Raw genomic sequence first — 14,673 nt, forward strand, 5'->3', positions numbered from 1 at the left:
GGATCAAGCAAGAATTCACTGACAAACAAATCATTAAGAATGCAATACCAAGAGTTAAGAAAATGGATCATTAAGAATTCAATGCCAAGAATGCAAAACGTAAAACCATTGAAAGCCGCCATCAATCGCCAAACCGTTAAAATTATATTGTTAATTGAAAATATTCTATCAGTTACAATTCTATCAAGATTATATTAAATAATGAACTTAGACATAATTGTAAATATTCTTTTTGAGATATTAAAATATTTTTGACTCAATAATCTCCCACATAGCTCAAAAAGAATATTATAATAAAATAAGATAAAACTAAGTTTGCTGGGTTTTCACAAATGAGCATAATGCGTCGCATCTGGTGTCTCTTGGACTATGAACCAGACCTAGATTAAATAAGATTAAACTTACAGAACAAATGGTGAAGTTTAGAACTTCTATGAACCAAGAATTCTTTTGTAAGCTTAGTGTCTTATCTATCACATTATACCCGCACACACTTTGTTGTTTATCGCGGTTTTGCGCTAATAGGCCATGCGCGCGCCTGGTTTTCATGAGTGCTCTAGAAATTTCGCCACAAATTTCATAGGAGCGGCCCCACTCCACACTCATATAGGTCCATCCATCAAGTGTATTCTGCAGCACAATACACCACCTATAATGGATTATTAGATTAAGAGTTTAATAACTCAGCCTCTCATTCCTTGCAGTCTTGCACTATATACACACACACCATAGGAAGGGATATAATTTAATAGTGCACATTTGATCAACTAATGACTTGTTATTACCCATATGAACCTACTTCATGGGATCTCCAATCACATAGGTTGGGTTACCATCATTGTTGATATAACTCAAATTGGCAAAAGTCTCATTCCCCTCGATGTTTCAGATACTAATTTTCTTTCCAAAGGTTTAGTCAGAGGATCGGCCAAATTCACTTCTGACTTCACATAATCTATGGAAATAATTCCATCTTTCAGCAGCTGCTTTATCACATTATGTCTCAATCGGATATGTCTACTCTTCCCATTAAAGGATTTATTTTTTTCAATGGCTATTGCAGCTTGGCAATCACAATGCATCGACACAGAAGGTGTCGGTTTAATTCCTAGTGGAATACTCGCCAAAAGGTTCTTTAACCACTCGGCCTCATTGCCAGCTAATTCCAATGCCACAAAATCAGATTCCATGGTAGATCTAGCTATTATTGTTTGTTTAGCTGACTTCCATGCCACAACACCCCCACCGAGGGTGAACACATAACCACTAGTGGATTTTGTCTCATCTGAATCAGAGATCCAGTTAGCATCACTGTATCCTTCTAGTACAGCGGGAAATCCACTATATTTAATACCATAGTTCATGGTACCTCTCAAATATTTCATTACTCTTACTAATGCATTCCAATGATCGTGACTCGGGTTTTGAGTATATCTACTCAATCTACACACATCGTATGCAATATCAGGTCTAGTAAAATTCATCAAATGCATTAGACTGTCAATAATTTGAGCATATTTATTTTGATCTATAGCATCTCCCTTATTCTTTTTTAACTGACTACTAGCATCATAAGGAATACTTACAGGTACTACATCAAAATTATCAAAATTTTTAAGAATTCTTTCAACATAATGTTCTTGAGTCAACATCAAACTACTGCCATCTCTTATAATTTTCATGCCTAAAATAACACTAGCTTCTCCCATGTCTTTCATCTCAAAATTAGAAGACAAGAAAAATTTGGTTTTATGTACCAAATCAAGGCTAGAACTAAAAATAAGCATGTCATCCACATAAAGGCAAATAATAACACATGTACCATCTACACATTTTGTATAAACACATTTATCTACTTCAATTGATGAAAAACCATCATTAAACAACACTCGATCAAATTTTTCATGCCACTGTTTAGGTGCTTGCTTTAGACCATACAAAGATTTTAGCAATTTACATACTTTGTTTTCTTGGCCAGACACTATACAACCCTCGGGTTGCTCCATGTAAATTTTTTCTTCCAAATCACCATTTAAAAAAGCAGTTTTAACATCCATTTGGTGAATAAAAAATTTATAAATAGAAGCCAAGGCAAGTAAAACACGAATCGAGGAAATTCTAGTTACAGGAGCATAAGTATCAAAATAATCAATATTTTGCTTTTGGGTAAAACCTTTTGCAACAAGTCTAGCTTTGTATTTATCAATCGAACCATCCGGATTGAGTTTATTCTTAAAAATCCATTTACAACCAATGGGTTTAGCTCCCGGAGGTAAATCAACTAAAATCCAAGTTTTTTTTGTAAAATTGAATTTAATTCTACATCAATAGCTTCTTTCCAAAATGAGGCATCAGACAAAGAAATAACTTCAGAATATGTTAAAGGATCATTATCTACAAGATAAGTATAAAAATCATTACCAAAAGATTTTTCTTTCCTTGGTCTTTTGCTTCTTCTTAAATCCTCACTTTCAAAATCATTTTGAACAATTGGAACATGTGAAATATTTTCACTTGGAATAATAGGAGCATCAGAAATTTTCTCAAATTTTAAAGGAAAAATATTTTCAAAAAATTCAGCATTTTTTGTTTCAACAATAGTATTGTTTTCAAGCACATCACTTTTGACTACTAAAAATCTGTATGATGCACTGTTTTCAGCATACCCAATAAACATACAATCAGATGTTTTAGATCCTATTTTTCTTTTCTTAGGATCAAGCAACATAACTTTAGCAAGACACCCCCACACTTTCAAATATTTCAAATTAGGTGGATACCCTTTCCATAACTCATAAGGAGTTTTACCCGATTTCTTATAAGGAATTCTATTTTGTAAATGACAAGCAGATAAAATGGCTTCACCCCAAAGATTATCCGGAGCACCAGAACTAACAAGCATGCTATTCATCATTTCTTTTAATGTCCTATTTTTCCTTCCGGCTACACCATTTGATTGTGGAGAATATGGCGGAGTTATCTCGTGAATTATGCCTTCTTTCTCACAATAATCATTCAACAAAATAAATTTACCACCTCTATCGGATCTAACTCTTTTGATTTTTATCTAATTGATTTTCTACTTCAGATTTATAAATTAAAAACTTATCAAAAGCTTCATCTTTATTTCTCAACAAATAAACTTTTGTATATCTAGACAAATCGTCTATAAAAGTCACATAATATTTTTTCCCTCCTCTAGTCATAGTTTGTTTCAAGTCTCCTAAATCAGTATGAATTAAACTTAATAATTCAGATTTTCTAAATACTGAAGTACATGATTTCTTAGTTTGTTTAGCTTCTGCACAAAATTCACACTTATCAATATTCGAAAAATTAATATTTAAAATAAGACCTTCAGAATGTATTTTTTTAATATAAGATAAACTAACATGTCCTAATTTAACATGCCATAAATTAAAACAATCAATCAAGTAAGCAGAAGTACTAGCATTTCATTGATAATATTGAGTACAAACAAGCCATGGTTATAATAACCCTTGCCAACAAAATTATTTTTCTTGGTCAACACGACCTTATCAGATTCAAAAGAAACCTTCACCCCCACTTTTCCTAATAATCCCACAGAGACCAAATTGGCTCGGATACTAGGAACATGCAATACGTCATTCAATGCCAAATTTTGCCAGATGTGAGTTTGAGAAGAACTTTGCCTTTTCCAAGAACTGGAGCAGTTCTTGAGTCACCAAGATATACAACTTCTTCTCCTTCCTCAACTTGGGTGTAAGACACAAAGTCTTTTTTGTTAGCACATCTGTGCCTAGTGGCACCAGAATCTAACACCCAGTCTTTCACATTGGCCACAAGGTTCACTTGGGAAACAACCGCAACAATTATATCATCCACTTTGGCTTCAGTCAAATTTACTTTAGCCTTAGTGGGATTGTCATTCCCAACACTTTTTCGACATTGAGCAACATAGTGGCCAGGTTTGCCACACACAAAGCAGTTATTTTTTTCCTTGAAGGTTTGATTGTTGGTTTTGGGCTTATAACCATTTCTTTCATCATACCTGTTACTTGATTTTCTCTTACGGTTGTGGTCCTCCACAAGGCTGCTTCTAGTTGCAATTCCTTTTCCTTTGTCAACAACAGCGTGCTTGCGGTTAAAATTATCTCCACTAAAAACCTCAATTTTTGAAACATCCGAAAAAGGTTTGGCACTGGTAATTGGTGATGGAACAGCAACAGAAACAATTGGTACAACAGGTGTAGTAGCATCAACAGCAACATTAGCAGCGTTATTCTCCATAATAACTACGTGAAAATATCCTTAAGATTGTTGGAAAAATTGATGACTATGGAGAATAAAAGGTTTAGCTTGAGGCGTGTCAAGGACACTGTCCTTAAGGATATTTCGCCCACACCGAGATGAATAATATTAGGCGTATCCCCCAGGATTCAACAAGCTCTTCTAGTATAATTAGGAGCAGAAACAACAAAGATTTATAAGAAGAAAACCCAGCACCAAAGAAAGAAGAAGAAAAGTTTTATTATTTTCACACTACTCTTCTATGTAAAACCGAAGCAGTATATATAATGCAAAGAAAATGCACACTCTAATATGAAACTGTCCAAGCCATAAAGGCTTTTTTAAAACTTCAGAAACGTATGCTTCAAAAAAATCATTTCCAAGCCATAATGGCTTTTTAACTTACTATACGTTAAAAACAAAAAAATAACGTAAAAGATCAAGCAAGAATTCACTGACAAACAAATCATTAAGAATGCAATACCAAGAGTTAAGAAAACGGATCATTAAGAATTCAATGCCAAGAATGCAAAACGTAAAACCATTGAAAGCCGCTATCAATCGCCAAACCGTTAAAATTATATTGTTAATTGAAAATATTCTATCAGTTACAATTCTATCAAGATTATATTAAAATAATGAACTTAGACGTAATTGTAAATATTTTTTTTGAGATATTAAAATATTTTTGACTCAACATCCTAAGGTGCTATGCAAACAACCTATCCTAATGCAAGCATTAATGGTTGTTTTCACGACTCAAACGCGTGACCTATAGGTCACATTGAGATAACTTTGTCGTTGGTAACTTTACGCGAGACCTATATATATATATAGGGGTGGATTTAGGGGGACGGAAGGGTGTTCACCCGAACCCCCTTCGCCGAAAATTATACTATATATATAAGGCAAAATCTGTTTTTTTTACCTCTATATATTATGTTTTGAATCCCCTTGACACAGCCCAAAAGCATAGCTTATACCTTCTTTTTTCTCAAGCTAATATGTTATTCAATTTGTTTTTCCGCTTTCCTTTTCCTAAATTATATTCTCATTAATATGCTACCACAAGTCTAAATTAGGGAGATTTATTCAACTGAGGATATGTTAACACCATTGCTTCAACTCTGTAAAAACTACAGTTGCCTATTTGGTTAAGGCGTAGGAAAAATGGTTATAACATCATATCCTACCGCAAGTTTTCTCTGATAAGCCCTTCACTGTCATATATAAGATCGGAAAAGGGTCAAATATATCATTATACTATCAGAAAAAGTTTTAATTTATCCCTCGTTATACTTTGAGTCCAAATATACCCATGTCGTTATACTATTGATTCAAATATACCCCTTTTCCGTTAAGTTTGTCCAAAGTAGACATCCAATCCAACGTGACACTGACATTTGATGAGGTGGATGTCACATGGCTTGCCACCTTAGCGCCCTTAACCCATTTTACCTCGCTTATATTTTTTTTCCACCACTAAAATTTTCTTCCCCTCCACCACTATTGTCATCATTACCGCTACCATGAAAAATTATATAAGGATTAGGGGCGCTGAGGTGACATTGCCATGTGGCATCCACCTCATCAAATGTCTGTGCCACGTAGGATCGAAATTCCACCTTGGACAAACTTAATAGAAGAGAGGTATATCTGAACCAATAGTATTACGGCAGGGGTATATTTGGACCCAAAGTATAACGAAGGATATATTTAAACCTTTTCTCGTAGTAGAGGGGTATATATGGCTAAGTGACCAATTTGCTTTTGGCACGCCCATTAAAGAAAATGCTAAATTCTATATAAAAATACCTAGTATGACTAAACTACCCTTAATTAAATATTTAATGTGAGGAGTAAGAATTTTTTTTAGGGATATCAGATATGTATATAAGGGTAATTTTGTAAAAACAAAGAATTTTTTCTTGATTATATAAATGAACACTTATTTTGAACCAAAATAAAAAAATAAATTGGTCACGTTATTGTGGACCGGAGGGAGTACAGAAGAAGGATCGTATAGCTTGAAAACACCTACTGCAAGTTTTCTGTCATTCACCTTTTCGGGCAAGGACTAATCGATCTGTGAGATCATATATTTCTTATGAAGGATAGCAACTCTTCTCACTTAAGCAATACGATTGGCTGTTCTTCCCAGAGGCGGACCTATGTAATACAGAGAGGGGTCAGCGGTACACGTAAAGCTCGACAAAAATTCTATGTATACATATGTATGTCTTTAGAAAATAGTGATATATTAATAGCGGACACCTATATATAAAACAGATTTTTGTTGAATCCAAAAGACCTATGCTATAGAATGAGGGGTCACAGGTACATACCTGTAAAATTCGGCAAAAATTCCATGTATATACATATATATGTCTTTAGAAAATAGTGATATATTAGTAGTGCACACCCTAACTATGCTTCCACAGAGACGCAAAAGAAATCAGCATCAGCGCGCATGGGCCAACCTAACCTGAAGCAGTTCACTGACCTACAGTTTTTGAGTAAAAATGAGCAAAATATCGATTAACTGAACTAGAAAAGCAAACAGAAAACAGAAAGGATGACTACCAAAAGTATTCGTTTAAATCATCATAGATCTTCCTTTGGGAATCCTTTGCTTTTCCTCTTCTGCTCCTAGCAGCTTCCTGAAAATGACAGAAAAGGGTGTAAAATTGATTTTCCCTCACGTTCTATACAACAACAACAACAACAACAACAATCCAGTAAAATCCCATAAGTGGGGTCTGGGGAGGGTAGCGTTACCCCGATGGGGCAGAGAGACCGTTTCCGATAGACCCTCGGCTTTCCTTCAAGTTCTAAAGAAAGGTAAAAAACCACAACTTTTCGCAAGAGAGGAACAGATAGCTCTGAAATGCATGTAATACCCGTGCAATCACTTCATCAATAGGAGTAACAACTTTTCGCAAGAAAGCCTCCTCTTCCCCTCCGTAAGCTGGCTTAATATAGTCACCGGTAATGGGACTAACATTGCCAGCAAGCATGCCATAGAGCTCAAATGCCATCTACATGAGAAACTAACGCGTGAGGTCCAAATCTTTTAACGCAACAAGAAATATCTGAAGCATATTATAAAAGGTAAATAGTAAAGAAATTATAAATAATTCGCCACAGCACCTGAGAACCTAAAAAAGAATCTCTATGTTCTTCAAAACATTAACTCAGACTTCAAGAAACATTAAAAACCTATCTACTAAATTCGTAAAACACGAGCAGTTTAAAAGCTTACGTGATGGTAAATATAGCATAGGCATTCAGGCATGAATCTTAAATTTTCAGCTTCCCCCCATATGAGAAGATGTAATCCCATGTATAATAATTTACGCTGCTGTTCTTCCTGTGGTATGGTTGGCAACCTGCAAATTTTGACAATTAAGAAAAGATCAGCATATATAAATGAAAGATGAGCTTAATTTGCTAAGTCTTCGCTCTTTTCTACAGACGAACACATCTACGAGAGATGCAAAAGGAATTTACGGATACACGTTATCCTGTTCTGAAGGACAAAGCATCAAAGCTGCAGACTTTTATAATGTCTACTTCGATAGATACAATCAATAAAAAAAGATGTTAGATGAAAGTTTAAGGTATATTAGCTGTTTTTCTAAAAAGCTGAATTTACTTCAAGTGTTAATGTCTGAAGGCAGTAGGACATAACCATTTCAAAAATTTAAAGAGAAGCTCCTCACCATAAACTGCTTTTCCTGTCCAAATATTTGCACCATTTCTTGTAGTTTTTGAAAAGCTTCTTCATGGCTTCATTCAGAGCACACTCATCCAACTACACAGAACAAAACAATGAACGACGAAAAATATTATTGACTACACATTATTGTTCTTTTGAGGATTTCCATGTTATTTTGAGCATGGAATTAACTGCATTGTTAAATGTCTTGTCAATCCTTATACTAGCATTAGACCAAAGTTCAAAATTTGCTAAACATAGAGCTATGAGACTTAAAAAAATGTGAGCAAGGAGACAACTACACAGCAAAACTAGAATCAGGTGTCACAAAGAACATATGCTGCAAAATAAGTATATAAGAAGTGGAAAAACTCTTTGAGATTTAGTAAAACTTGCTATCACATTAAACAGCAACCTAGAAAAAGTTGCTCCTTGAGCTTTTGTGAGAGTGCAACTCAAAAATCTATTATGTTTTAACAGTCTCAAAGTCCTCACTGAGAGTTACTTTGCTAAACATCTAGTAGTCGCAAACTGTCAGCACGCTAGCAGATTCAAACAACGGAATCAAATTCAAGAATCCAATTAAAGATAGAAGAATGGTATTTTTTCTTGCTAAGTATGACAATCCTTTCAGCTAAAATTATATTTTAGCAGTTGAGGAAATTTTTTGATCACTCATCAATAACAGAAAGCAGTATCTTGTCCCAAACCTTTGGTTGCTGGTCAAGCTTTGGATACTGGCGTATGTGTATATTTGCAAGTAGAAAAATGAGATGCTCCCTTTGATTTGCAACATTATTTTTCTGAGAAGCAATAGACAAAAGAAACGAGCTCATTAAAGCATATATTTCCATCCTAACCGAGATAAACTTTCTAACCTCAAAAGATGTATGAAAAAGCAAGTAAAAATAACAATGTGAAAGTCAAAAAGGAAACTGCTCTACCTGAAATCCAAACATAGCTTGAAGCCAATCAAGAATATCTTCATCTTTCTTCTTCTTGTAATCCTTGGGCCATGGAAGACCACTCGTATTTTGGAGAGCGTAAGCAGCAGCTCGAATCTGTAAAGGAGGAAAAAAGAGTTGTTAAAGCAATAAGTGGAAAAGGAAAGGCAAAGGTAAAGAAATGCCTATAGCTGGAAATCCTGTTTGCGAGTACAAACCTTTGGAAATCTCATAATTGTCTGATTAACACTATCCAAAGGAAGATTATGAGCAACTTTATGATGAGCTTCCAAAATCTGAGTAATGGACGATCAATTATCCGCCACAACAAAGAAAACAATGTTATAAACAAGGAAAAGCAGTAGACTTAGGCAAGTCAAAGCTGGAGGTTGTAAAGTAAGCAGAAACAGAAGGTTTAGCAATCATTTCTCCTTGAAAATTACTTTCATTCTCACCTCAAGATCGGTTTCTACTGCTTGCGCCCGGTAAACCTCAAAGAGTACATTTTCAGTTTGGTATGCCTTAGTAAGTTGTGCACTGGAAATTTTTTAAGAAGATGAGATAAACAACTTTCAGTATAAACCAAAAGTGAGAAAGAGATCACTACGAGAAGGCACAACAAATTCTAACAAGGGTGCAAAAGACCCACCGGTATGCTTTCTCAGCAGCATTTTGCAAATCTTGAATGTACTGTTTGTAGTAATGCTGGTAAAAGCTCTGCATTTCACGTGCATCACTTTTTTTAACCCTTCCAATCAAGGTCGGATCATTTTCCTGAAAAGTAAATTTGTTACAGACTTACATGAATTACAAATGGGCACAAACATATCTCAGGTCTACAATTAGAACTGATTAATGATCACTCACAAAGCAGAAAGCAAGAAATATAGCATGCTTGATAAGCAAATATTGGACAAGGAAAGAATCCATGTTTGACCACTTACCCTTTCAAGCTGCTGTAGAAGGGATGTTTTAAATTGCCGAACACCACGTCCACTAGAAGTGGGATCTAACAGATAAGCTTTCTCAAAAGCATATAACCGACCTACAACCAGAGTAACGATGTTAGAATAGAGAACTAGAAAGGATGTTTGTATAAGATCATGTCCACGGTCAGAATTTGACAATAACTAGATGAACAAAATCAATCATAGTAAGGTCACAATTTCCAAATATACTTGACTTATTTTCCTCTTTAGTTATTCGCATTCTGGAAACCTTTACCCAAACTTCATCGTATTTCAACTAATACTTAAACGTTTTACCTAACTCCAACATCTCGTAGTAATGCTGTCAAAAGGTGGTTGCCTAAAAAAAAACAAATCTGCTAACTAAAGGCCAGAAATACCATTCTTATGGTATGATGGGTGACCCCTGCTTCAAGTACAAATCCTTAACATTAACATTCCAAAAGTGGACATATTATTTGACTACAGTAGATGCCAGCAGTTTGCAGCTAGCATTGTCTGGCTGAGAGTAAAACTAAAAAAAAATCGTAGCAAACTCACTCAAACAACATTCTGAAGGTACACATGCCCATGAAGTTGAGTCTGTGAGTTCGATTTTTTGTAATCTTTGAGTTCTTAACTTTAAAGCATTACAACTTATCCAAAGAATGACTCTTTGTTAGTTGGATCTTTAAATGGGATAAGAAAAATTCTTATCTGAGATAATATTCTTTTCCAGCAAACTTATAATAAGAAATAAAGGGAGCACTTGAGCAGCTACGTGCTTCTCTTCCAGTTATCACGTTAACAAAATGACTTAAGCTATTTATATTTACAAGTAAAGGTTCAACAATTAACTACAATGATGCTTAATCAGATAGCAACACCATAGTAAGATCCAAGCACACTTAGTTTCAGGAACTCACAAGATATGCAACACGGGGGTTGATGGGCTCAACTTCATTGGCAACACGAAGAATAGGAGCAATCTCCACCAGAGACGATGGAACCACTTCATTATCAATCATTGACTTCCCAATGTTCCCCATCGTCTGTGTCCGTGTTATACGCTGCTGCAGGGACAGCTCCGGCCCCCCTCTTGACGCCATTATAATTAACTTTCACACCCTTAACTTCACTTAAAAGGTCTGAACATAAATTCAATGCGCAATCACATTAGCATCAGGTAATAAAAAAAAGCCTAAAAAGAACACAAACAAACAACTGAAACTATATCAAGTGATTTCACAGGCATTAAGTAAAAAGTAGAACACTTAAGAAAACACAATAATGTACGGAAAACACACACAATATACACAGACAACTTATACATACAAAAGAAAAATTCTTTACTGCAAAAGAACACATCTTGCAAATCTATTTAACCTCCAAAAACACCAAAAAGAAACACATTTTTAATATCAAAACACCCAAAAATGTAAAAAAAAAAAAAAAAAAGACATCCAAAAACAGAAAAGGTGAAAATTTGCACATACAGAGCAAGATGGGCACCTAGTGTTCAGCAAAGAAGCAGAAAACACCAGGATTTAGTGAAGTAAAGAAGACTAAAGAGAGCTACATTTACCATTGTTTGTTATTCAAGATTAATGATCAAGATTTTTAAATAATAAACAAGATTACATTTTTACCAGCACATAAGCATAAAACCAACAAAAACAAAAAAGGTGAAAATTTGCAGAAAGATAGAAAAATAGAACAGTAAATAGAGAGAGAGCAGGCATCCAGTATTCAGCAAATAAGCAGATAACAGAAGGATTTAGCAAAGTTAAGCAAGTTAAAGAGCTGTATTTACCATTGTATATTAGTTCAAAAAATAAGTAAAAAAGAATAAATTTTTACCAGCACTTTAGCATAAAACAACAAAAATACAGAAAACAAATACACCCACATACAACAGGATTTAAAAAGCTAAAGAGCTTAATTTTATCATTGTTTGTTAGTTCAAAAAATGGTGATCAAGATTTTTAATAAATAAAAAAGATTACATTTTCACCAGCACATTAGCATAAAACCAACAAAATGTACAGAAAACAAACACCCCCACATTCAAACAAAGCTGAAAAATTGCATAAAGATTAACAACTTGTTTGGATGGTTGTTACGTATTGTATTGTTACTTTAAATACAATGTTTTGTTTTGACTGTTACTTAAATTTTATTATATCGTATCGTTAAATACGTCGTTACGTAACCACGAAAAGTGTCACTTTATATAACGACCGATTTGATGCGGTCGCATTGTTACCTTGTCTTTTTCTCTCATCTTGCCTTTTATTATTATTAAATAATCCTTTATCCAAACCTTTTTATATAATAATTCTACCCCGTACCATAATTTTTCTTTGTAATAATGCAAGTTTTTATTCATATTGCTGGTACGTGACATCATGAAACAACGTCAAATAATACAATTTATCCAAACATTGTATTTATCAAACGATACAATACAATATAATACGATACAATACGATACATTATAAAACGATATATAACGACCATCCAAACAAGTTGAAAGTTTTTTTCCAGCACATAAGCATAAAAACAAACAAAATGTACAGAAAACCCACATACGATAGGATTTAGAGAGCTGCATTTATCATTGTTTGTAGTGATCAAGATTTTAAAAAATAAAAAGACTAAAAAATTTATCAGCACAGCAGCAAAAAACCAACAAAATGTACAAAAAAAAACACCCACATACCAAAAAGATAAAAATTTTGCATAAAGATTCAAAAGAGAGAACAGTACATAGAAAGAGCAAGATGGGTATTTAGAGTCTAGCAAAATAAACAGATAACAAAAGGATTTAGCAAAGTAAAGAAGTGCATTTTACCTTTAATTGTTAGTTCAAGAATATATGAGGAAACGCAAAAGGTGGAAAGTTGAAGAGAATGAGCAAAACAAAAACTAGAGAGGGAGAGAGATATAGTGGGGAGGCTGAAACTTAGCAAAAGTGTAAAAAATGGTGATGAGAGAGAACCAACGTTAAAGTAAACCAAAATTTGGAGTTTATTGTGAAAAGAGAGGGAGATGGGTTAGTGGGAGCCCTTTTTGAGCTTTAGGCAGTACAAATCTAAATTAGTCGGATCAATAAATTTCGAATATTGTTATACAACAACGATAACAACAACATACCTAGTATTATACCACATTGTAGGGTCTGGAAAGGGTACTGTGTATGTAGACCTTACCCATGATAGAGAGGCTGTCATAAAATTTCAAATATTGTTATTTAAAAAAAAGCTACTTACAAGGTTTGCTCATATTTTATTTCTTGATTATGTCCTTTTTGTTATTGGAGGGTTTGTTGCATAATAATGAAAAGACGAGTACAAGCAATTATAATAATATAAGATGAGTGCAAAAGCAAGAATGATTGTAAAATATTGCTGGTCATTTTTTTAGAGGTGAAAAGGCTTTGAACATATTAAACATAGGGCAGAAAGCTTTTATTATTGGGATGTAAACGTTAGTGAAAACCCTTTTTGGCTAAAAGCTATGTTACTTAGACTCTTCAAAAATGGAGTCAGTATTCTTCGAGGATCCGGTACGGGGTGCGGCATCATTTTTGGAGAGTCCAAATAACATAGACTAAAAGCAGTATCGTGACTCATTCTCACCCCTTAAAACCCTATTGGTACTTAAAATCAAAGAACCATCTCCCCTTTAAATTTTCTTCAGATCTCCACTGGACCAATAACAACAACAACAAACCCAGGGTAATCCCATAAATAGGGTCTGGAAAGGGTAGTGTGTATGCACATTTTATCTTTACCTTATAAAGATACAGAAGTTATTTCCGACAGACACTGGGCTCAAGGTCTATTGAATCACATATACGTTAGACAATATGTGTCAATGATCTTTCTAATGCATAGTAGGGCTTTACTAGTCTAACATCTTCTCCCCAGTGGCCTGCCTGCCCTCCAAATCCACAGCAGACTTGGGGTTTAATTAGGACAATGTTAATATTCTGTAAATTAGGGGATTAATTAGGACATTGTCACTGCTCTGTAAATTACACTAAGAGGTAAGTAAAGCTAGTCAGATTCCTAGTCAGAGATACAGTTAGCTGGCTTTTAGCTGGACCAGTGATTCATGAACCACAACTTTCTTTCCTTATAACCGTAGTATCCGAACCAATTCGCGGACACCATGACTATTCTATTGAACACTTGCAATTTTCTACCAACACATGTACCGAGCCACACAGTGGCCCAAAAAAGAAAAGCTACAAAATTTGTAGCTTGTTGGAATTGAACCAACGACCTTACAAAGATTTTGAACCGTCGCTGACCACCAAGCTATGTTTTTGGGCTATGTCAAGGGATTCAAAACATAATATATAGAGGTAAAAAAATAAATTTTGCCGAATATATACAATATAATTTCTCAGCGAAGGGGTTCCGCCCTCCTAAATCCGCCGTGGAGCCACGCCATAACATAAAGTCATAAACTTTAAGAATAAACGATAATCACACAAAGTCATGAACTTTTAAATATCGAATTAACAAATTCATGCATTCGAGCCACAAATTCATGCAAGATGTTGCGAGCAGTAACAAGAAGTCATAAGCTTTTAAGAATAAATTATACTAATTACATAATGAAATTAGAACACCAAAGAGACTTACTTAATTCAAACAGCGCCATGTTGTTGATTGCCAATATACTTCTTCCAGAGATTGAATAACCTACGACACTTGTGTAAAGGCCAGAGCTTTCAGTCTCAAACAGGGGCGGCCGTATATATTTTGTCGCCTAAAACCAA

The 14,673-nt window shown here is 34.5% G+C and overlaps 1 protein-coding gene across 1 annotated transcript; it reads right to left on the bottom strand.

Annotated features, from left to right (window-relative positions):
- Positions 1-6,195: 6,195 nt before the first annotated feature.
- LOC109207427 (callose synthase 3-like) lies at positions 6,196-10,990 on the bottom strand. Its single transcript, XM_019370341.1, has 13 exons — positions 10,808-10,990; positions 9,879-10,064; positions 9,584-9,708; positions 9,390-9,471; positions 9,153-9,230; positions 8,935-9,051; positions 8,701-8,793; positions 7,995-8,086; positions 7,535-7,661; positions 7,173-7,310; positions 6,856-6,932; positions 6,618-6,775; positions 6,196-6,441 (listed from the first exon to the last, which is right to left on the bottom strand). The coding sequence occupies exons 1-12, from the start codon at positions 10,988-10,990 to the stop codon at positions 6,700-6,702; spliced, it is 1,374 nt and encodes a 457-aa protein (XP_019225886.1). The 3' UTR covers positions 6,196-6,441; positions 6,618-6,699.
- Positions 10,991-14,673: the final 3,683 nt, after the last annotated feature.

The sequence above is a fragment of the Nicotiana attenuata genome, unplaced genomic scaffold (assembly GCF_001879085.1).
Source record: "Nicotiana attenuata strain UT unplaced genomic scaffold, NIATTr2, whole genome shotgun sequence".
Lineage (NCBI taxonomy): Eukaryota > Viridiplantae > Streptophyta > Magnoliopsida > Solanales > Solanaceae > Nicotiana > Nicotiana attenuata.

Bases quoted from the DNA above. Each gene is read 5' to 3' on its own strand.
- LOC109207427 (XM_019370341.1), bottom strand. From the start codon at position 10,990: ATGGCGTCAAGAGGGGGGCCGGAGCTGTCCCTGCAGCAGCGTATAACA. The intron at 10,065-10,807 runs GTGAGTTCCTGA...TTGTTCATCTAG, and splicing joins ACCCCCGTGTTGCATATCTT to TTATTGTCAAATTCTGACCG. The intron at 9,052-9,152 runs GTTTGTACTCGC...CCTCCTTTACAG, and splicing joins CAATTATGAGATTTCCAAAG to ATTCGAGCTGCTGCTTACGC.